Here is a 23,097-nt window from a genome sequence, read left to right as displayed (position 1 = left end):
CAAATAAACAAATAAAATCTTAAAAAAGAAAAAACAAGTGAGGGCATTCTGGAGCAGTGGTTCTCAAACAGGAGAATGTATCAGATCAACATGGAGAGCTTATTAATCCTACACTGCCGAGCTCCACCCCAAGACAGGCTGATTTGGCAGGCCTAAGTGAGGGCGGGTTAACAACTTGCATTTCTAACAAGATTTCCTATGATTTTGATGCTTCTATGCTGGAGAGCACAGTTTGAGAAACAGATACCACTAGAGAAACAACAGAGATTTTGTTACCTAAAAACCCCAAGTCTCATGGTGGCATGAAATATCTTTAAGGACACAAAGGCCAAGTATAATATAATGTATATTTTATTTTATACTTCTCTGATCATTAAACTCTAAACAGAATTTTCACGTAAATATAAAAAGAAGAAAAGGAGAAAAAAATCAACAGGATTAAATACTGGGAGCAGATGAAGGATTTGCAAGAAAGGGCTGTCCTGGGAACGGCTGTGCATTTGCAGGCACACCAGCAGAATGGCCCACAATGCTTGGACCTGGTGAAGACTGTGCTTAAGCCACAGCTCAGTCCTGGGGCTTGGGCAAAGAAGGCATCTCATTCCTGCTCCTCCCCAATCCAGGCTGCATGGGCACAGAATAGTGCCAGCATATCTCCCATGTCCACTGGACATGTCTCTTCCTTCAGCATCTTCAGGTCAGAGTCCCCTGTTCTCTACACACACCTCCGTACTCTTTGCACTCATCAAGCACATGGGTGTGCACTTAAGTCCAGGAACGTGCAGTCACATTCACGCACAAACAATGCTTCTGATTTCAGTCCTCCCTCACCTTCATAGGCTCAGATTCCAACTCCAGAGTCAAGACGTGTGTTAATGTCCTTAGCAGACTGACAAAGGACCACTGCAGAGGCAGGGTGTCAACCATCCTTCCAGAGGACCCAGGCAGGGAGACACTGCTTTCTGTACCCTGCTAGTATGAAGGAAAACTCCACTGAGCAACTGAGGCTGCCTGGGCTCATTAGGGAGGCCCCAGATGCTGGTTCTGAGAAGCCATCCAGCCTTGCTTCACTGCTCATTAACCAGCTGATAAGAAAGCAGAGTGTCAGGAGGTCAGAAGACCTCCCTAGGAGGTCCCCCAACTGTGTGAGATAGGGGATACAGTGGTTGTCTGGATCCAGGATCTGGTGCCATGTCAGCTGAACCATTACTTCTGCCAGGTACAGTAGAATTGTCACCCGGCATAAGGGCAAGCAGACACAAAAAATTACAACCAAATCAGAAAGCCAAGTGTCACCAAGAAACACTAGCAAATTTCAAAGGTGGATTCCAAGGTGGACTTGTCCACTCCTAGAAGTCCCCTTCCTCCAGCTTTCCTTGGGGTCAATGCCCAGCTCTGAGCTCATGCAGAGGCAGGAAGTCTACCCTTACCCATACTTGCCTAGCCTCCTTCTCTGTGGTCAGGCCCTGCTCCTGGCAAACTGAGGTGCCAGACAGACCATCTCTGCTACAGCAGCTCCTTGCATGGTCTTTGGAAACTCAAGACATAGGCCTTATTGGGACTTCAGTTTGGATTTGCTGGAGGTCCTTGTATGGGCAGTTTTGGGAGGTAAGACTTTCCTGAAAGTGCCACAGGGTAGTGAGCACAGTCCTGGCCTCATTTCAGGGCTCCTCAGTCCCCTGTTCCAGGCAGACTTGAGCTCCTTGCTCCTGCTCAAAACAGTGTCTCAGAGCTTCCCAGTCCAACCTTCAGGGTCAGAGATATGCTACAATCGCAAATGCCCTAACTCAGGGAGATTTGAACATGTCAGTACCTCGCTGTAGCACTGTCCTCTTAGAATTGCCCATCAGTGCCCACAGTCCTCTCTGCCAACAACCTGGTCCCACAAGGGACATCAGCCAGCTAGTCTGGGCAGACAGTCTGCTGAGTACTACAGAGGCAGGCACCAGCTTAATCTCTTTCATCATGTCTCTATCATCATCCAGTCCTGACTGAAGTCCATGCATGCTTTTCAGCAACACTCCAGCAGGGGGCTGGTCTCTGCCCACCCTGTCTGTGATGGATGGTGTGCATGGCCCTGTTCCCCAGCTGGACCCACTCATCAACCTGCTTCACATAAAATTGCCACCACTTCAGGACCATCCTCTGATCCTCTGCTGAGGAGTGTGCAGTGTTTTATACGTGGTATGGAGTGTGCCCTGTGGGGGTTGTACCCTATGAAGTGTGCAGTGTAGCATGTGCTGTGTGGAATGTGCAGGGGGAAGTGTGCAGCACAGAGTGTGGAGTGGCCTCTCTGTCTGGATCCTGCCTTTGTGCTTGAACAAGTTGACTCTTGGAAGATGGGGGCTGTACCATGCCATGTCCAGGAAACCCCGACCTTATCTCCACAACATCTTTCCCAGGGAGACAAATCTTGCTGGCTAACCACTGAGTCCTGCTTTGATACTGTTATAACCATCCTTACCTGGATCAGGCCTGCTAACAGATAGAACATCACAAAGATCTTACTGTTTGGGACCAAATGGCCTTCCACGAAGTAGATGATGTAGAAGAAAGTCAGATGGCCCAGGACCACCAGAAAGAGCATGACTCAGGCTGATATGGAATTAATTTCAGAAAAAAAAATAAAACCAGAGTTTCTGTGACCTGCTGGGCAGCAGAGACCACCTTGACATGTGACAGTCTCCAGTGAGGCATCCACATTATTTATCTATTACATGAGTGTTTGCTGAGCACCTACTATGTGGCAGGTATGTTCTTATATATGTGGATATGGGGATATACTCCTGTCCCTTCTCTCATGGAACTGACATTTTAAGGAAGAGAAAAAAATAAGCAAATCAGAATTGTGTAGCAGAAACAAACAAACAAGAGAAGTAATTTCAAACTGACCAGGGATAGGATGAAAATAAGCCAGGATAATGTGGTAGAGAACAAAGTATATATTAGTAGGATGAATACTGGAGACGTAGAAGCCCTCGAGAGAAGAGGACATCTTGGTTGAGATATGAATCTGGAGGAGAGGACTCTGGGCAGAGGCAGAAGAACGAGAACATGCAAGGGGCTGAAGGTCGAAGAGAGCTCTGGAATGTGCATGAATGGAGGCTCAGCATGTGGAATTAGTAATCCAGGGAAGGGCGGCACACTCATGGGGGTCTCAGGCAGCCCCTTCCTTACACTAAGCCTCTAGGACCCATTCAGCACATTCTCGTTTCACTTCAGTACTCTAAGAATTTGAGACTCTGCAAAAAGTGTGACTTCCCTGCCCCAACCACATACACTTTTAGAAACTGTACATGTGAATGCAACTGACTTCTCAAACAGAGTTTCAATAAAAAGTCTCCATTCACCTCTGAGTTAATATAGTTCATCAAACTTACAAGAGGAGGAACAACCGTACAGCTTAGAAGCTAAAACTACTACCATAAAATAATAGGTAGAGAGAGGGTGAGAAAACTCAAGAGCTCCAAAATCTGTTATTCATGTAAAATTGGACATGGTATGAAAAGATTCTTTGAAAATAAAAAAAAAAAAGCAGAGAGGAGGAGGGGCAAGATGGCAGAGAAGTAGGAGACCCTGCTTCAACCAGTCCCCTAAAGTGAGCTAAATAGCCACCAGAACACTCTGAACACCAGTGAAATCAACCTGAGATGTAAGATTATACACTTCTGGATCTCTACAGGGGCAGAAGACATCTGTGGAGATGTAAAGCCGAGTGGGAATGCTCAGACTGATATCGGAGGATAAACAGAAGGGGGAGAGAGTCAGCAGAAGTGACCCATTGGGAAATATTACCCCAATACGAAAGTGTCCTGTGGTTGGGGAGCAGCATGAACTTGGAGTCTGGTTAAAAGCACTCAAAAAGAGCTAAAGATGTTAAGGGGCAACTGGTGGAATAGGGCGGTCACAGGCACGGGCCTAAACCCACGACCCAGGATGGTCACCACCAGTGACCACCCATGCCAGAGAGAGTGCAGTAGAGCCTCCAGTTCCTGGTCCCTGAACCCCCAGCTTTGTACTGTGTGCAGCACTGCTTGGCTGGGCTCAGTCCCACCCATGTGTGAGAGAGCCTGGTGTGGGAGCCAGCTGACGCTTTCTTGATCCACAGCCTTTTGCGCTTTATGCACACTGTGAGACCAGGGTCGGAGTGCACTCCCCGCCCCCACTTGAGAGAGCTTGGTGTGTGTGCTAGCTGGCGGTCTCTAGGACTGGCCAAGGGTCTGGATGTTGCTAGGACTTCTAGTACTATGATGAACAGCAGTGGTGAGAGTGGGCATCCTTGTCGTGTTCCTGATCTCAAAGGGAAGGCCGTCAGCTTTTCCCCATTGAGAACGGTATTTGCTGTGAGTTTTTCATAGATAGATTTTATGAGTTTGAGGAATGTTCTCTCTATCCCTATACTTTGAAGAGTTTTAATCAGGAACGGGTGCTGTATCTTGTCAAATGCTTTTTCTGCATCAGTTGAGAGGACCATGTGGTTCTTCTCTCTTCTTTTATTGATTTGTTTTGTCGCATTGATTTGTGAATGTTGGACCGCCCTTGCATCCCAGGGATAAATCCCACCTGGTCATGGTGGATAGTCTTTTTAATGTGCTGTTGGATCCTATTAGCTAGGATCTTGTTGAGGATCTTGGCATCCATGTTCATCAGGGATATTGGTCTGAAATTCTCCTTTTTGATGGGGTCCTTGCCTGGTTTAGGGATCAGGATAAAGCTGACATAATAGAAAGTGTCTGGAAGTTTTCCTTCTGATTCTATTTTTTTTTTTAAACAGCTTCAGGAGAATAGGTATTATTTCTTCTTTGAATGTTTGGTAGAATTCCCCAGGGAATCCGTTGGGTCCTGGGCTCTTGTTTTTTGGGAGGTTTTTGATCACTGCTTCAATCTCATTACTAGATATTGGTCCATGCAGGCTGTCAATTTCTCTATTTCAGTCTTGGAAGTTTATAGATTTCCAGGAATGTATCCATTTCTGCTAGGTTGCTTAACTTATTGGCATGTAACTGTTGATAATAATTTCTGGTGATCTTTTATATTTCCTTGGTGTTAGTCATGATCTCTCCCCTTTCATTCATAATTTTATTAATTTGGGTCCTCTCTCTTTTCTTTCGGATTAGTTTGGCCAATGGTTTATCAATCTTATTAATTCTTTCACAATCCCAGCTTCTGGTTTCATTGATGTGTTCTACTGTATCTCTAGTTTCTAACTCAATGATGTCGGCTCTGCAATTACACTACTGGGTATTTACCCCAAAGATACAGATGTAGTGAAAAGAAGGGCCATCTGTACCCCAGTTTTCATAGCAGGATAGGCCACAGTTGCCAAACTGTGGAAAGAGCCAAGTTGCCCTTCAACAGACGAACGGATAAAGAAGATATGGTCCATATATACAACGGAATACTATGCCTCTATCAGAAAGGATGAATACCCAACTTTGCATCAACATGGACGGGACTGGTGGGGATTATATTGAGTGAAATAAGTCAAGCAGGGAAAGTCAGTTATCATATGGTTTCACTGACTTGTGGACTATAAGGAACAACATGAAGGACATTAGGAGAAGGAAAGGAGAAGTGAATTGGGGTAAACTGGAGGGGGAGATGAAGCATGAGAGACTGTGGATTCTGAGAAACAAACTGAGGTTTTTGGAGAGGAGATGTGGGGGGATGGGTGAGCCTGGTGGTAGGTACTAAGGAGGACACCTATTGCATGGAGCACTGGGTGTGGTGCATAAACAATGAGTCTTGGAAACTGAAAAAATAAGATTAAAAAAAAGAATTCAACAAAATACGCAGAGTGAATAAATGAGGAACCAAATGAATAAATGAATTCATCTAACCTACTCTGCGCATGGCAGCTTCCTGTCTGATTCATGTCTGATTCAGTGCAGAAAGACCACATACACTCTAACAATTAAAACTGCTGTCATTGCCCCTGGGTGCACCCCCAAAACTCTGAAGGACACACATGACCCAGTAATAGAGGCTTCCTCACAAAAAAGCTGAGATTGAGGGCTCAACCTCAATTGCAATATTTATTTTATAAAAAAGGGAAATATTTATATTTTCCTTTCTTGTGTAACAAAAAGATAATTCTTCAAAAAAAGAAAAAAAAAAGAACTGATACTCTGGCCACTTACTAACCTCAATCCCTGGACCCAATGACAGACTAAACCCAGACCCCATAAACAGAGAACACAGACCCCTGGCCCCAAATCTAGATGAGATAAAGCCAGCACCTGGCCAGTGCCCTTGGGGCCAGCCCACTGTGCCAGGGATATCGCCAAGGCAGACCTGCAGGTGGTCATCCTCACTGAAGGCTCATAAACCCTGAGGCCCTGACATGCAGCAGCCTGGGAACAGCTGGAGCCAGGTCACCATCCCGGGTTGCGGGACTACCCTGTGAAACGGTGCTGGCAAGGCTGCCTCCTGAACCACTGAGTGGCCATGAGCAGGGAGGTGCTGGTGCACACGTAGGAGCCACGCAAACCTGAGTGCCCTTGAACTTCACTCTACCCAGGAGGCACTGCACGTTTGCAAAGTGGGGAGAAGGACTGAGGTGTGTCTTCCAGGGCTCTTTCCTGTTTTCCCAGCTTCTGGGTCTTCTAAAGCTGGATGGCTCAAGGCCTGGATTCGCAGACAGCCTTCCCCGTGTATGCTCTGGACCTGCTGCCCAAGACACCCCTTTTTCTTCATGCTAGCCTTACGGGTGGTACCTCAGCACAGAGGTCCAGAAAGGTGTTCTGCCCTCTGGCCGGACCTCCTCCTGGACTGCCCTTCTGCACCACCACTGCTGATGGTCAGGCACAATCCCAAGCCTGTCTTCCCCCCACATGCCACTAAACCTTCTGGACTCTTCTGAGATCCTCCCCAACCGATTGATCAATATTCTCCCAGCCTGCGGCAACTAAGGGACATGCAGTGCGGTGGAGGGCTGAAACCCATGCTCCGTGAGAAGTCATGGAAGGTCAAAAAGGAGAAACCCAGGGCAGAGTCTTTCTCTGCAGTAACCCCAGGAGGGTCTTAGGGAAGGCGTGAGACACTACTGCAGCAGCTGAAGCTCTGACATGGGAGAGACGGGTATACAGGTTGCAAGCCCCCAAGTGAATGTTTTCTATCGGTACTGGCTAGTACACAACAGGCTGTCCCGGACCCACGAGGGCTGAGTGTGCCCTCTGCTGAGCCATGCAAGTTGAGGCCAGCTAGGAGGCATCACGAGCCTCATCCAGAGACTGGGAGACAGCCATCAGGAAGGAGATGCTGGGTCCAACTGAGAAAGACACACACTAGCTGGGATGTCCCGACAGGCTGCCAAACCAAATGTAAACTTAATTTCACACACTAAAAAGTACATCATATAGTATGATCCCATATGTGCTTGACAGATACACACCAAAACGTTGACAGAGATTATGGGCACTCTCTCTTCTTCACTTACATATTTTGTCTAAAATCACAGACTAACTCTATAAAAATGTTTAGGCAGACAAGCAAACCCTCAGCAATTCAAACAGCATGACCTAAGCCAATCCCAGGGCATAAACAGACCAGGAGAAGCGAGTGCTAGAGTGTGTGCTCACCCGAGGGCCTCCCGCAAATGCCAACCTCTGCACAGGCACCCCAGGCTGCCTCAACTCTCCAGGCTGCTTCTACTCTTGGCAGAGAAGGGCCTGGAGAAATCTCAGCATAACAGGCCCTACAGACCCCTGAGGACTTCATTCCTTAAGGTCGAGAGGGCTGCAGGTACCCAAGAAAGAAGCCATGTCTTACGATCACCTTCACTTCGGAGTCCAAAGGCTCATGGGCATGTGAAGAAGCTGTGTTCACAAAGGAAACACAGTCCTGTTCTCTCTCAAGGGCCCAGCAGGCTGATAAACACACTTCCAAAGGGACTCTCATCCACTACAAAGGTGAGACCAACCCTGCCTGCTGACTGCCCCAACCCAGAGAATTGGCTGGGACATCAACTCAGACTGCCAACGATCCTATTGTTGGGGGTGCCCTGTGCACTCTCCACATACCAGGGATGGAATGGCAGGCCTGAGGGCTGGCTGAAACAAAGGCCATGGCCACAGTCAAAAGAAGCCCGAGGTCAGAAGAGCACTCACCTACTGACCTGAGAGGACTTCACCTGGACCAGGCCCTTGATCTGGGTCTCAACTTCTGCTCCTGTTCCTCTAGGCAATGTAGCTGGTTCCCCTGTGTTGGATAGTCTATCCCACACTCAGATCCCATCCCAGTAGCCTAGAGTTCATGGTCCTCACTAATACAAATCCTAATGACTTCCTCAAGTCCATCCACCTCATCACCAACTCCAGATAACGTCCTCCAACAACTGTCTCCCTCGAGCCTCAGATATTCCTCTCTCTGTATCTGTCCTCACACAATTCATTTACTCATTCATTCAAGAGGTATTTTTAAGCCTTTCCTTGGAGCCAGTCATAACGAGCTCTAAACTTCTTGGGCATTCCTCCCTTTGATTTGTGAAGCCAAGTCAGTCTGGTTCCTGAGAGACTGAGTCTCTGCTTCCCATCTCCCAAAATGCTCATGCTTGAAATCCAGACACCACACTGTGAAGAGCCCAAGTGGTCACGTGGAGAGGCCCCCTTATGGGTGTTCCTGCTGTGATTCCAGGTGACAGCCAGCAGCAACTGTCATGTCATGTAGTTAGCTAACCTATGGTTAGCAAGCCACCACAGCAGACACAGCAATGGAGCAGACATCCATTCTCACGAAGCCCTACCCAAACTGCAGATTCATGATCTAACTGAATGACTGGCTTGAAACAAGCCACTAAATTTGGGTGTGGTGTGTGGCATGGTAGTAGGTAACAGGGACATCTAGGGAGCTATGTCCCCACTCTTTATTTTTCCCATCTCAGATAGACTAATAATTACCAAGCTTCCGCTGAGTTCTCAGGCTCCATGTAACTCCCATGTAACTCAATCAGTCCTCCATGATCATTCCTTCCAACCCCTCTCCCAAGCCTCCTGCCTCTGTGAATGTTTCTGCCAGAAAACTAAAACCCTTTCCGATCACCCAACCCCCAACCACTTCAACACCACACCCAAACTGCTCGTCCCTATGTCTCTGCCACGCCTGTCCCCTCCTCTCCAGCTCATGGACACCACCTTCAGCAGGGCCCTTACTACCTCCTAACCCATCTGTCCCCCAGAAGTAATACATGTTCTTCACATTCACATTTGACATTACATCTCCAAGTCACCCGCTTGCCCAAATATCCTCAAGAGCTGTCAGCTCATTACCTGAGAATGTTGAGATTCTGCGGCCACACATTCAAGGTCCCTCACAGTCTGGGCTGGGGAGCTTCCATTTGAGGCCTGTCTCTTTCTAGAACATAGTCATACACTGCACGGCCTAGAAGGAACTTCCCGTGGACCCTCAAATGGGCCGTGCCTATGTTCACACCACTCTTTCTCCAGGTTCCACACTGCTCAGACTGAACTCCTACCAAACCTCGGGGCCAACTGAAGTGCCTCCTCGTCTCTGAGGCCGTCCCAGTTTCCTGGACAGAGCCTGACATCTTGCCCAGGAATCCCAAGTCTTTTTCTGGACCCCTCTGAAGGCAAGCCCACACTTGCCGGGTGGCAACATGAAATGCACACACATCGACTCTCGATCCTGGAGTGCGCTGCCTCGAGATGGAGGCTGGCTGACTCACTGCTGCAGTCTTCAGAGGAGGGGAAAGCATTCATTCATTTACTCCTCAAATTAGTACTGAGGGCCTAGTATTTGCCAGACTCACAGTCTAAGTGTCATGGTGCATCTGTTAGCTGAAAGACACATGCTTAGAGCCTTCTAGTATGGCAGCCAATCCTAAGAATGAAAATGTAATTATGACCTGTGACAAGTGCTCTGAAGGAAACCCAAGGAACGGGAGCAGAGATGGGGGCCAACCAACCACACAGCACCAAGAGCTGCAAATGAATGAATAAACGAACGACTGAAAGAGCTTCACTCCCTTGTGTAGCCGTCTGTGCTTCTCAAAGCCCTTTCGTGCTGAAATCATTTCATGTTCAGTCCACCACCAGACTCACAAAGCATCTCTAGGATGTTCCCCAGGAAGTACAACCTTCTGTTTTTGCAGATGAGAAATCAAAGGCCCAACAGGCACATGACAAAATGCTCCCCATCACTCGCCATCAGGGAAATATAAATCAAAACCACAGTGAAATACCACCTCACACCGGTCAGAATGGCTAAAATGAGCAAGCCAGGAAATGACAGGTGTTGGCGAGGATGCGGAGAAAGGGGAACCCTGTTACACTGATGGTGGGAATGCAAGCTGGTGCAGCCACTCTGGAGAACAGCATGGATATTTCTCAAGAAGTTAAAAATAGAGCTAGCCTATGACCCAGGAATTGCACTACTGGGTATTTACCCCAAAGATACAGATGTGGTGAAAAGAAGGGCCATATGTCCACAAAAGCCAAACTGGAAAGAGCTGAGATGCCCTTCTACAGATGAATGGATAGAGAAGACCTTGTTCATATCTACTATGGAATATGACTCAGCCATCAGAAAGGAGGAATACCTACCATTTACATCAACAGGGATGCAACCGGAGGGTGTAACGCCAAGTGAAGTAAGTCAAGCAGAGAAAGACAATTATCACATGCTTTCACTCATATGCAGAACATAAGAAATAGCACAGAGGATCATAGGAGAAAGGATGGAAAGCTGAATGGGAAGAAATCAGAGAGGGAGACAAACCATGAGAACTCTTGACTCTGGAAACAAACTGAAGGTTGCTGGAGGGGAGGGGATGGGAGGATGGGGTAACTGGGTGATGAGCTTTAAGGAGGGTACGTGTTGTGGTGAGTACTGGGTTTTATATGTGAGAAATGAATCACTGAACACTACATCAAAAACTAATGTTAAAAAAAAACTAATATGTTGGCTAATTGAATTTAAATTAAAAAAAAGAAAGAAACAAATTGAAGGCCCTAGAGGGTTTGCCCAAGATCATCACACATGTCAGTACCAGAGGCAGGACTAAGACCCTGACTCCCAGTGCAGACTGCCTCCACCGCCCTCTCTGGTCCACTCCTTGCCCGTCTCCCATCTGCTGCTGCCTGCCATCTGTGGTTTGGATCCCTGTGTTCCAACAAGAGTATGAACCAGCAGAAGGCAGAGAGAAATGGCATGTTTTGGGGAAAGGAGTTGCAGAAGTTAACTGGTTTACAACAGAACAGCTCAGAGCTTGCCTGGTGCCTCTGGACACTGCTCCCGTGGCCTGGAGCTGAAGGGACCCCCGACAAGTGGTCACTTTATTATTATTTCTTTATCGTTTTGAATTTGGTCAAACATCCTAATACAATGTATAATTATACACAGTGGGCCCTTGAACCATTCTCATCAGTACAGAAGATATGGAAATAGACAATCCTTTACATAATTTCACAGAGAAAGAGATTCCCAATTAAGCAATTGTTAATCATTATGAAAATGTTTCTCATTTCTGTTTAAAAAAGCAAATGAGAAATTAACATAAACACCCAAAGCAGTGAACACAAACAGTAAAAGTTCAAGGATATACATCAAGATGCTAATAGGGGCTGTTTCTGAATGGTAGCATTAAAACGGACAGTGGGAAGCCTGCTTCTCCCTCTCCCACTTCCCCTGCTCGTGTTCCCTCTCTCACTCTGCTCCTGTCAAGTAAATAAATAAAACCTTTTTTAAAAGTGACCTTTATTGTATAATTTTCTGTACATTCTATTGTGATTACTTGCTTTCATAAGCATCAAAACATAAACTGTCACCAAAAATAAATAAAAGATGTCATTACATGAAAAAAATTACTCCTGTGCTATTTGAGAACAAATCTGTCAGCATGGTTTATTAGGTCATAATCCAGAAAATCAAGACTGTGATTTTAAAAATAGTTGGGCAGCAACAGTAGAAAATCTCAAAGAGCTTGATCTAGATTCTGGGGCTATGCTAGGCAGTGGGGTAGAATCCGGGCCAAGCGTCAGGTGGTTTCCTGGGTGAACTCAGAGGGTTGCTGTGATGCTCAGTAGGCAAACATACGCACATTTTTAGAGTAATTTGTTGTATATTAAAAAGCTTCATGAGTTCCTGGCTCAGTGTGAATACTGTAAATGTCAACTGTTGTTATTGCTGGTTTTTAAATTATGAGACTTTGGGAGCCAAATTGCCCCAAAGCAGCCAGGGGAGCGAGAGACCTCCGGGGCACACTGTCCAGAGCCCCGTGATGGAGCATCTCACCTTCAGTTCCTAACACCACTGGAGGCAAGCAGGGGAGGGGCTGCCACTGCAGCTGAGGCTCATTCAGGGGGTGTCCTCATCCCAGGGGGACCCTGCTCAGGCCCTTCCAGACTGTCTGAGTGACCCCGACGTCCTACCTCTGTAGCTTCTCTATGAGGGGCTGGGCTTCGGTCTCAGAGCATGAGGCCTGGACAAGGGTTACCAAACACGGTTTCTGCTCCCCCAAACCCAGAGTGCTGGCACCTGTGGAGAAATCCCTGACTGCTCACCAAGCAGCTATAGGTACAGGGTCGGCTAACCTGACTCGGCCACCCTACCGCTGAAAGACAGACCCTGCCTACAGCCCCCATTGGTCCCTGCCGCATGCCACCTCTGACTGTGAATGGGGCCCGCAGAAGGCCAGCCCTCATCAGCAGTACCCCTCCGTCCTTGAGGAGAAACCAGTCCCTGGTGGGCACCTGTCTCCTTTATAGGGTGCTTACCAATACCCTCTACAGCCCACAGGCCCTGCCCAGAACACGCCCACACCCACCTGGCCAGGCTCAATCACCACTGTGTTTCCGGGGCCAGGCAGGCAGCCGTCTTCCAGGAGAGCAGCATCAGGGGGTAGTTCCAGGGGATGACGATGCCACAGACCCTGCCATACAAAAGAAGCGGGACTCCGTCTCTCCACACAGCCTCGGGGCCGGAGTGCACCTGCCAGTGCTGTCCTCTCTCTCAAGCTGACGCCCACTCGGCTCTGCCCTGCTCACTCCACTCCACAACGCTCTGCCCTGCTTCAATTCACTGCACTCCACTCAAGGCTTCCTGATACGGAGCCAAAGGTCCCCTGAGAGATAGCTCATGCCCGGCTTTCCAGTCCCTGATGGAAAGGTATGTTCAATCAGGCAGTAGCCCCTCTTCCCAGCAGGGCATGGTGGCAGGGAAGTTTCTGATGGGAGCTATGAGACCTGCCTAGGGACAGCTGAGTAGGGTGTGACACCAGGCAATGCGGGAGGTGATGGCAGGCAGGGCCTGGGAGAAGGCCAAGGATCCCACAGGCAGTCTGAGAGGGTATGGGAGAGGGGTGGGATCACATGGTGGGCCAGGAGGAAGCGGGTGAGGGTCTTCCTAGGCTTGAGGGCAGGGTGAGTCCCCTGGGGAGAAGGAAGCAGTCAGCCTGGGAGTCCTGACAAGGCTTGCCTGCAGTGCTTTGAGAGATGGTACGATCAGTACAAGCAGTGTCTCCATCAAGGGGAGGCCCCACAGTCCTGGTGGGCCTAATGATGACACGTGTGGTCCTAGCAGGCATGTGGTCCTGCTTTCCCCTAACTCCTATAAGATGCGGGCACTATCTTCATCAGTGTCAGACAATTACTGCCCGTCCACACAGGAGCTCCGCACAGGCTACGTGACTTGTTTCTTCATCATCATCATATTCATGATTATCATCACCAGCAGAACGTTTCCCAAAAAAAGATGACTTCTTAGCTAAGCCCAGGCAAGGGAAAGAGTGTGGACGAATGCTAAGGGCAGGACCAACAGGACCTGCACTTTTCCTGGGAGCAATGGGTGCACTGAGGGTTTGGGAGAACCACTCCCACCCCCAGTACACCCAGCAGGGTGAGACAGTGGAGGGAGCACAGCAAGTGTCCCCAGGGAAGGGGGTGAGGTCATCAGGGTTGTGAAGGCTCCAAAGGGAAAAAAAAAGCGCGAGGGAAGTCCCACTGTCGTGGCTGATCGGTACTCCCCCAAATTCACGTGTCGAAATCCTAACTCCAGGAATTAGGGTTGTTCCAGGTGTAATTAGTTAAGATGAGGTCTTACTCGAATGGGGGGCTGCCTAACCCAAAATGACTGATGCCTTTATAAAAACAAGGCCATGTGAAGAGACAGACATACAGGAAGAGAACACGGTGTGAGCATGAGGGCAGAGATAGAGAGACACCAAAGATTGCGGATAAAGCCCAGAAGCTAGGAAAGAGGGCTAGAGCGGATTCTCCTTCACACCCTCAGAAGAAACCAACCTTCTGACACTGTATCTAGATCTTCTAGCCCCAGAACGCCGAGACAGTAAATGCGTGCTCTTTGAGCCTCCTGGTTTGGGTACTTTGTGACGACGGCCCTAGCAGACTCATACACCTGCCGATATAGGGAAAACCTCCCGCTCCCCCATCTCTCTGGGAGGCTCAGCATCAGCATCTTCCTCAGTCTGACAGGACGGACACCCTGAGAGGCGCCTGGAAGATCAGTGACCTCACAGACTCATGTGTCTGGCGCCAGTGTTCACCTGGGCCCTGGGCCCCTGCCATAGTCTGCACCAGAGGAAGGGGCTCCAAGCACTCCGACCCTGCAGGACTTTCGCTCCACACTCTGACATCTTGGTTGGGGAGTTCTTTGTTGTGGGGGGGCTGTCCTGGAGCACTCCCTCCATCTCGTGTCCTCTGGAGGAAAGGCCGGGTGGGCAGCCCGGCCTGGAGTCCATGCCGTCTCCCCCCAGCCTTGCCCCTCTCTGTGGGCTACCGGAGAGGGTTTACTGTGTCCACAGCCCAGTCTCCTGACAGGAGCCTCCCTCACCAGCAGGCTTGTCCTTTAGGACCTGCTGTGTCCATCTGTGCTCATTTCTGTTAATCCAAATGACATTTGAAACCCTTCTCCTTCTGAAACACTCCAGGAAGCCGAGTGGCTCTGACCACCATCCGTGGGGATGTGAGGTCCCTGCTGGTGGGTCATGGTGTCCCCACACTGTTGGGGGCACAGAGTAGGTGGAAGGTCTGCTGGGTGCTGACCATACTGGGCCTCTGATCCAGTTTAGATGATTTTAGAGGACATTCCTCAGTATGCTTTCCTCACACAAGTTTCTCTCGGGCCTGTTCCTTGGGGTCCCCATAGCTCAGTCCCACGCCTTCGCAGAGCTGCACACCACCCAGTAAGGATGCCACAGAGCTCAGTGGGCACTGTGCCCGGTTCTGCTATCACGGCCCCAGCAGAGCTGCTGGGAGCACTCTTGGGCTGGTCACCCGGTGCGCCTGTCAGTGAGCCACACAGCCATGCCGTGTGGAGGGGGTGCATCCTGGGACTGAACAGTCAATGGCAAGCTGCCTTTCACAGGGTGGAGCCCCTCTGCTGTCCCCAGGCAGTGTGAGGGGACTTCTCTCTCCCTAGGCTATTGGGCCTCACTGCTGGGTGTAAATCATTCCCCCATCCCTAGCCTATTCTGTGTGCAGTGGACACTTGACTCACTGCCTTGGAGTGCCAATTCCTATCCGTTGCCTATTTCTCTATTATTTTGTTCCTGTTCCTTGGTTCTTTGTTCTGATGCACAGTCATCTTTATAATCTTTCCAGATAAAATTTTTCAGGTGCACCCTCTACGAGCCTGACTGCTAGAGGGTTTTTGAGGGGATTAAGTAAAATTACACTTACAAAGTCATTACAACAGTGCCTGGCACCCAGAAGGTACTTTGGGAATGAAAGCTGTTTCATTTACTAGAATGTAAGTCCCTGAGGATAGGCACTCTCATCGGCTCTGATCGTCACTGTATCTCCAATACCTGAACTGCCCGGCACGTAGTGACTGTCCAATAAACAGATGTAGGATAGATATGCAGAAACGGGATGAGTGCCCACACAACATTCCCTATGAAAAGCACCCAGTATGTGATGAATCTTCGCCCTGTGCTGTGACTCACCCAATAGGCTCCTTCCTGGTCAAGGTCAGGTTGCAGTTTGGTCTGGCATGGTTGATAGGGATGGTGGAGCCCTGGAAGAAGCACGGAGTGGCCAGGGGGGTCACTGGGAGGGGGCTCCATTGTTTCCTCACCCATTCCCCCTGGGCAGCCAGACTGTGTCTGGAGCTCAGAATTCAAGAGTCTTGTCTGTGTCCTGCAGCCCCCATGAACCAGACAGTAGAGACCCAAACCTTCCAGATTATGTATGACAGGGGCATCTGAGGACTCCAGACACAGGTGGAGTGGGCAGCCAACAGGTGCAAGGTGCCTGCTACACAGAGCCTGGCGGAGTCCTCAGATGCGAAGCTGGTCCTGGTACAGCTAAGATCTCTGGCTTCGACACTGGGGCAGAGAAAAGGGGAGTGAGAGGCCAAGTTGCCTCTGGAGGGTGTGCTAGCCCAGGAGGGCCCAGGTAGGGGCCAGCTCCTGCCAGCAGTGATGCAGCAGCAGGAGGAGCAGGAGGTGGGCCTTCCATTATACCTGTACCCCTCCACGCCATGAAGAGGACAAAAGGCATGAACCCCAAATCTGGCACAGACCCATAAACCGCTTGGTGGTGGGTGTCCCATCACTGCCTGTAGTGGGCAAATCTCTGAAAATGGGTCCCATGGTCCCACTCTGATCCCTGGGATCTGGGAGATGGTGAGCTACTCCTTCTGCAAAGATGCGGAATGGCACAGTTGACCTTAGGAAGAGGAGATGATGCAGGTGTCCCCAGCACCACCTCAGGAGCCCTCACAAAGGCAAAGTTTTCTCCAGTTCATGGCAGATGGATGCCAAACCTGAAAACAGCAAGGGGATGGAGGTCTGGGGCAAGGGCCAGAGCAAGGCCTGCAGTGGCTGACGGCAGCCCCACTGGCAGTCAGCAAGGACCTGGGCCTCAGTCCTGCATCAACAGGAGCTGAACTCTGCCAACGCCTGAATGGGCCTGCAGGCAGGGTCTCCCCAGAGCCTCCAGCCAAAGCCCAGCCTGGACACACCTTGACACTGTCCTTGGGAAACCCCGGCATGGAACCCAGCCTGAAGTCCAGCCTGCCTGGACTTCCCATCTGCAGAAGTGGGAGGTGATCAACAGGGTTCTTTTAAGCCAGTCAGCTGTGGTCAATTGTTATACTGCAGGCAGGCCAATGCACTGCCCTCAGAGTTTCCTGCTGGGCCCAGACTGCCTGTGTGAACTCACTTGGTGGGCAGGAGCCTCACCCTCACCTGAATCTTGTCGCACCAGCCAGCAAAGCAGCAGAAGGTCTGGACGGACATGCCCACATGGGTCTTCAGGGCCAATGTGTAGACAGCACCAGCACCAGCACCAGCAGAGCCTCAATGGTGGCCAGCTCCTCCTGATGCTGTTCCATGAGGTCCGCTAACCTGGCCAAGGGGTGGGGATGCAGACAGGAGGGAGATGGGCTCACGCCTGGAGCAGCCTGGCCTGTTCTTTCAAGGCCCTTCTTCAGTGAGTCAGGAGCTCTTTCCTGCACTCCCAGCTCTGCCACACTCTGCCACACTCCGATGTGCTGATCTCAGTTTCCCCATCCGTGAGATGGGACAGTGAGGTCTCCTTGGCCAGATGAATGTGAGAATGGTGCCTTTCTAGCCCTCTATCCTCTCTTTTCCTTTCTTCCTTCCTAAAATATTGATGGATTTACTACTTCATAATGATGCTTACAAATGATCCTGCAAAATAGTCCCTCTGCCTCTCTAATAAGGAGGTCACCATTCCAAAGGTCACCCTCTCTGTCTCTGGACAGCCTTGACCAGGGGAAAGCATGTCTGGTTCAAGCACCAGCCGATCTGGTAGAGTATGCCCCCAAGGATGGCATCTGTGGGGAGGGCGAGGTGGGGGGATGATGGCAGAGATTCAAGGGAAGGTGCATCTACCCAGCCCTTCTTAAATGGGGGCACTCTGACAGCCAGCTGCCCTCCCATGCTTCTGGTGGGTGCTGCTAGGGCAGCCTGGGGATTAGGACTCTGCCCCCTTCCCTGATGTAAGGGAGCTCAGGGAGCAGCATGCCCAGGGGGCAGGGTGGACAGGGGAAGATGGAGACTACAGATCTAGAGCAGCTCTCAATCTTGTATATGGAGGAGCTCTGGCCCAAAGTCTGGGACCAAAGCCTGATGAGCTGCTCCTCTCTGCACATAGCTGGGGCATGTCTTCAACCCCCAAGTACACACTCACACTCTCTGGGAAGCCAACCTTCACCCCACATCTATCATATCTCCCTGCAGTGTCCTCCTAGCACCCTCCGTCTTTCTTCAAACCTCGCTTGACTATCACAGATACCCACTTAGACAAGTATTCCAGTACTGTTTGCCTCCCCTGAGGGCTGGGACAGTATTTGGTCTCCTGCTCCCTCCAGGACCTCCTACACCCACCAGCCACACAGTCAGCATGCGGCACAAGGCTGGTGAGAGAAACTGGACCAAACAGACACAAGCAATCTAGTGGCAGAGCCACACCGTTACCTCAGAGACAGTATATACCAGGTAATTCTCTAGGTAAGAATAACATAGGTGTAAATCACTCTTCGAGAACTATTCTAGACCAGATAAGGAAAACACCATGTTATGGCATTTCAAGAACCAGGGTATCATCAACTAGAAAAACAGATGTGCCTAAGGTATAAGTCTATATTACACATAAGCCAAAGATAGCCTCCGTGTATTGGCCCCTAGGTTGTTCATATCTTATTCGCAGGGTGAGACCTGTCAGCTCAGATGCTTGCTGGATATATGTTTATGTATCCAGTTATTTTAAAAATAGTCCAAACAAGCAGACTTTTAGCCAGTTAGGGCCTTGTTGCTTCACATCCTCCAGGAACCTCACTTGACAGATGTTATCATCGGTGAGATGGACCACACAGTTGTAACTTCTGCCCCTCCCAGGCCTCTGACCCAGAGATCTCTGTTCTGCTACTGAGAAAACATTGCCAGGACATGAGAGCCCCCTCCTGGATCTCCTGACCCCCAAGAATTCCCTTGCACCCCTCCCATTGTGAGTAGGCGCCCCCACTACAATCTCTGGAGGGCCTCCCACTATGGGGGCACCATCCCATGAAGTCTGTAGAGCATTATTACTTCTCATGGCCATATCTTTTCCCTTGAACAGCCCCAAATTCCTCCAACTCTGCCAGACAATGTCACACATGTGATGTGGTCATAAGTCCCTGGCGTGACTATCCCCCTAGCATACCATTTGGGAGGCTCTTCAAGGAGAGCAGAGTGAGACTGTTCTATTGTCCACTTTGTTTAGCTGCAGCTCTACCTCTCAGAGTCCTGTCCCCAGAAAGTGCCAGTGGAGAAAGCAGGGGAAGCAATCTCTATCACCCCACAGGTCTGCAGGATGGACGTGAGGAAGGGCAAGGATGGGGTGCCAGGCAGGCTCAGCCTGGCACCCCTGGCTCCCTAACAGCAGCGTGGGCCACCACCACATTCCTGGCTGTGGACTTAAGGAAGTGTCTGAACATAGGTGACAGCTTCCCACAGACTCTCCCACCAGCTCTTGATGGTCCCGCTCTGGCAGCTGGGACACTGGCTCTCCAGGCTCCTGAGAGTCTCGATTTTGTCCCTCAGTGGTTCTTGGGGGCTGTCTGGTGACTTTCTCTAACACTCCTTTCTGGTTCTTTCCTCCCAACTTAACTCTACAATGCATTCTGTATTCCATAATATCTATCCCGGTCTTTTTTTCCTCATTGAACGAAGGGCTGCCCCCTCCTGGGCCAGCAATGTGCACACCTCCACCATGGGGACTGGGAGACTACATGAGGCAGGGACAGGGTTATTAGGAGCTCTCAGGCCTGGCCTCAAGATGTGTGTCCCAGCAGTCCAGGACTCTCTTCACAGCTGTGCAGGGACCAATAATCAATCCCTCACTGTGGTGCGGCTAGCGGTGCTATTATGGCACATGCCCCTAGATGGCAGCAGAGAACCTCAAGGAAAAAACTCCCGGCCAGCACATTCTGCCATGGGAGTCCCTGCTTCAGGGCCAGTAGGCTCAGCACCATAAGCCTGGGCTTGAACATTTTGGTTCTGCCTAAACTGGGGGCTCTAGGAAGCCAATGGCTTCCTAAAACTGATGGACTTTTCAAGGGGTCTTGAAACTAATTTGAGTTACAGCAGGTTGGGTGAACCTCCTTAAATCCCACCATCTCTGTTCTATTTCAAAATCATACAGGCCCACCCTCTCTGGTCCCCTGTGCTGGGGGCTGACCTGTTGGGTCTGGCCTCTGGAATAGAAAAAAAAAAAAATGGCATTCTGACTATAAAGCCAAGACAGGGTCTCTCTCCCACCAGATGACAAGCACATTTGGAACACATCATGACAAGGCTGTATGCCTGACAGCTTCCCCAGGACCCAGAGCAGAAAAATCAGGTTCCTGAAACCAATCTTTTCAACGTTGCTTAGTTTATCCCCCTTCTGGAAACATTACCCCACTTCCTTGGGGGTGGCTGCTCCTCCCCCATTGGGACCACTTGTTTCTAGGGGAGCTCTCTCTTCTCCAGGCCCCATTCCCACCCCATTCTCTCAAGCTGGAGCAACCCGAACTCCTTCCCTAAGTTTTCTGATGGAACTAAGGGGAAAGAATCCCCTCTGCCCTGCTTTAAGAAAAAAAAAACAAGACAGGAAAGTGTGAGATTCCAGCAGTCAGTGTGAAGCTGGGCAAGTGCCAGCAGACAGAACAGGTCCCATTCTTCCTTTGATGGCTTCTGCATCAAGTAGCCTGATCCTGCCTCTGGTCCAAACCACTCCAGGTAAAGGCCATACTGAGCCTGCCCAGGACCATCTGTTAGCTTTGCCAGTTTGCTGGTCCAATCCAATCAGCAGCTTCACTTTTGCACCCTCTCATCTTCTATCTCACTGTCCCCTCCACCAAGAACACCTTTCTCTTCAAGGTTACTTGTGTCTGGCGAAATCCCTCCTGACTCTCAAGCCACTTCCTCTGGAGCCTTTTCTCAGCCTCAGGCCCTGGTCGCACAAACGTGTCTGAGACTCTACCTCCTCCAGGACCCAAGCATGCCCAAGCTGAAGATTTGACAGGTGGTTGTGGAAGGTTGAAGGGGGCTGACAAGTGGTTGTGGGGCTCTCACCTGTACAGGAGCTGGCCCCAGTCCCGTGCATTGATCTTCCCCCACAATCCGTTCTCAAAGGCATCCTTAGCAGCAACCACTGCCTTGCCAACATCACTGACCTTGGCCAGGGACAACTGGCAGATGACCTGTGGTGGAGCGGAGTTGTGAGTTGTGTACACAGAAGCCCCACACCACCCACTCCCCTGGCCACTTGGGAGGGCTCAGAGGACATGGTCAGCCAGCAGGAAAGCCCTGGAAGGGTGTGCACAGTAAGGAAAGTCAAGGTCCTTCAGAGAGACCTATTTGTGTTTCCACATACCAGGATCCTTCTTTGCACTTGTCACTGAGCCCAAACAGGGCAACGGACTCAGGCTCCTGCTACGAGGCAGAGGATCAGCTCAGTGTTTTCAAGCCAAGAACAGAACCCATTAATTTAGTGAGTCCCAGGTGGAAGGTTTATTTCTTAGGTGAAATAGTCTAGACATTGACTGTAGCAGAACCATTCCTGTCCCCATCCTTGCTCTGTGTCCTGACAGTGCCCACATGCACTACAGGGCAGGCTCTCACACTTCTTCCACCTGGGCTTGGCCAAAGGGAAAGCCAGGAGGAGACAGAAGTGGGAGGAGCAAGGCTAGCACCTTGCTGGTCACCACAGGTAGGCTGCACCCTCCCTGCCCAAGGCCCTAGCACCCAGGCAGCCCTGCCCACACAACCTCCCTTCTGGAATTCTCAAAAGAGGCCTCAAGGTGGTAACATTTCCCAATTTCTGCCTGGCAGCACTGCACCCCCTTGTGTGTGTCCCCATACCCTTTCCACCCCTTTGTCCCCCACTTTCTTTAAACTCCCCTCAAATGACCCACTGTGTGTGTGCTATCTGTTTTCTGCAGGCCCTGAGAGATGCTATAGGGTGGAGGAGAATGGATAACTATCAGTACGCACATGTAGGACTAAGTGTTGTTTCAGGTGGGTGTATGTGTAAGAGAATACAATGTGTGTGTACTGGGTCATGACATGAGGGGATCATGGTCGAGACAGTCTGACAAACGTGGGATTCAAGGAAGAATTTCCCAGCAGCGAGGCGTACACATATTTGAGAAAGTAGGGGCCATGCTACGGCCATTGCTGAAGCGTGGAGGAGGAGGGAATGGCTTCATTTTCTCTTTGGGGCAGGGAGCAGGTTTTAACTCTGTTCCATTCTCTGAAGCAGGCTCCAGACTTTTAGAGTCCTCCTGACTCCTTGCTAGTTCTCCCCTCTAGGCCATTCCTATAGGGAGGACTGGAAAATGGCTGCAACACTTTTGCATCCAAGCAGAGGCCCCCCTGGGCCAAAATCCCCAGATGCCAGGTGGGAGAAGAGGCCATGGGGTGAGTGGGGAGGAGAAAAGGTAGGAGAGCACAGTAGGTCTGTACTCACACTTCCGTCTGTCGGTTCATGGTCTCATCAGTCTTGGCTCATCAGCTTCGGCATCCACAAACATGCCCCCAATGAAGAGCTGGTGGGGCATTCGGAGGGTGGGCTTGTTCACTGCCTTTTCCACCTGGGAAGGGAGTTTTTGCAGGTGTTAGCGGCAGTGTGAACTCTTCACAAGGTGCATCAGTGATGGATACAAACCCTCAGAGACACAGGAAACTCTCACAGTCAAATAATAACCACTTGTGCACGCCACACACACACACACACACACACACACACACACAATGCCAACGGGACCAGGGCTCAAGGCTCCTCAGCCCTTTCAGGTCTCTTTTGCTGAATCTGGTCCTGCCACCTTCCTTGGCCCAGCGAGCTATTATGTGCGCAGTGGTGGCGGCTGAGTGGTAAGAAGAGATGGCACAGAATCTGAGGACAGACTGCTTGGGCCAGGACCCCAGTGCTGCCATTTACCCGCTGTGTGACCTCAGGCTGGTTGCCTGGCCTCGACACGTAGGAAGTGCCAGCTGGTAGACAGACACGTGTGACTCACCAGACATGATGCCAACTCCACCGCTCACTTCCCTACAGACCTGAAATTTCACACTGACTGGCATCCTCTGGGAGGTCATTCCTCTCCTGAAATTTGTTCATTAGTCACCTG

At 50.2% G+C, this 23,097-nt stretch overlaps 1 protein-coding gene across 1 annotated transcript; it reads right to left on the bottom strand.

Moving 5' to 3' along the window:
* Positions 1-598: 598 nt before the first annotated feature.
* Positions 599-17,248, bottom strand: LOC116869620 (solute carrier family 41 member 2-like). The gene is made up of 4 exons (XM_032860908.1): positions 17,165-17,248; positions 12,782-12,886; positions 1,072-1,237; positions 599-624 (listed from the first exon to the last, which is right to left on the bottom strand). Exons 1-4 carry the CDS (start codon positions 17,213-17,215, stop codon positions 599-601), a joined length of 348 nt encoding a protein of 115 aa, XP_032716799.1. The 5' UTR covers positions 17,216-17,248.
* Between the last annotated feature and the right edge of the window lie 5,849 nt (positions 17,249-23,097).

Source organism: Lontra canadensis, unplaced genomic scaffold (assembly GCF_010015895.1).
Source record: "Lontra canadensis isolate GAN:19392208 unplaced genomic scaffold, GSC_riverotter_1.0 scaffold20, whole genome shotgun sequence".
Classification (NCBI taxonomy): domain Eukaryota; kingdom Metazoa; phylum Chordata; class Mammalia; order Carnivora; family Mustelidae; genus Lontra; species Lontra canadensis.
This window is presented reverse-complemented; position numbering and strand designations above follow the sequence as displayed.

Coding starts and splice junctions, on each gene's coding strand:
- LOC116869620 (XM_032860908.1), bottom strand. CDS start 17,215: ATGTCCGTCCAGACCTTCTGCTGCTTTGCTGGCTGGTGCGACAAGATT. Junction 1,238..12,781: donor TGGTGATTGAGCCTGGCCAG/GTGGGTGTGGGC, acceptor CCCTTATGCCGG/GTGACAATTCTACTGTACCT. Junction 625..1,071: donor TATCAGCTGGTTAATGAGCA/GTGAAGCAAGGC, acceptor GTGCCCATGCAG/CCTGGATTGGGGAGGAGCAG.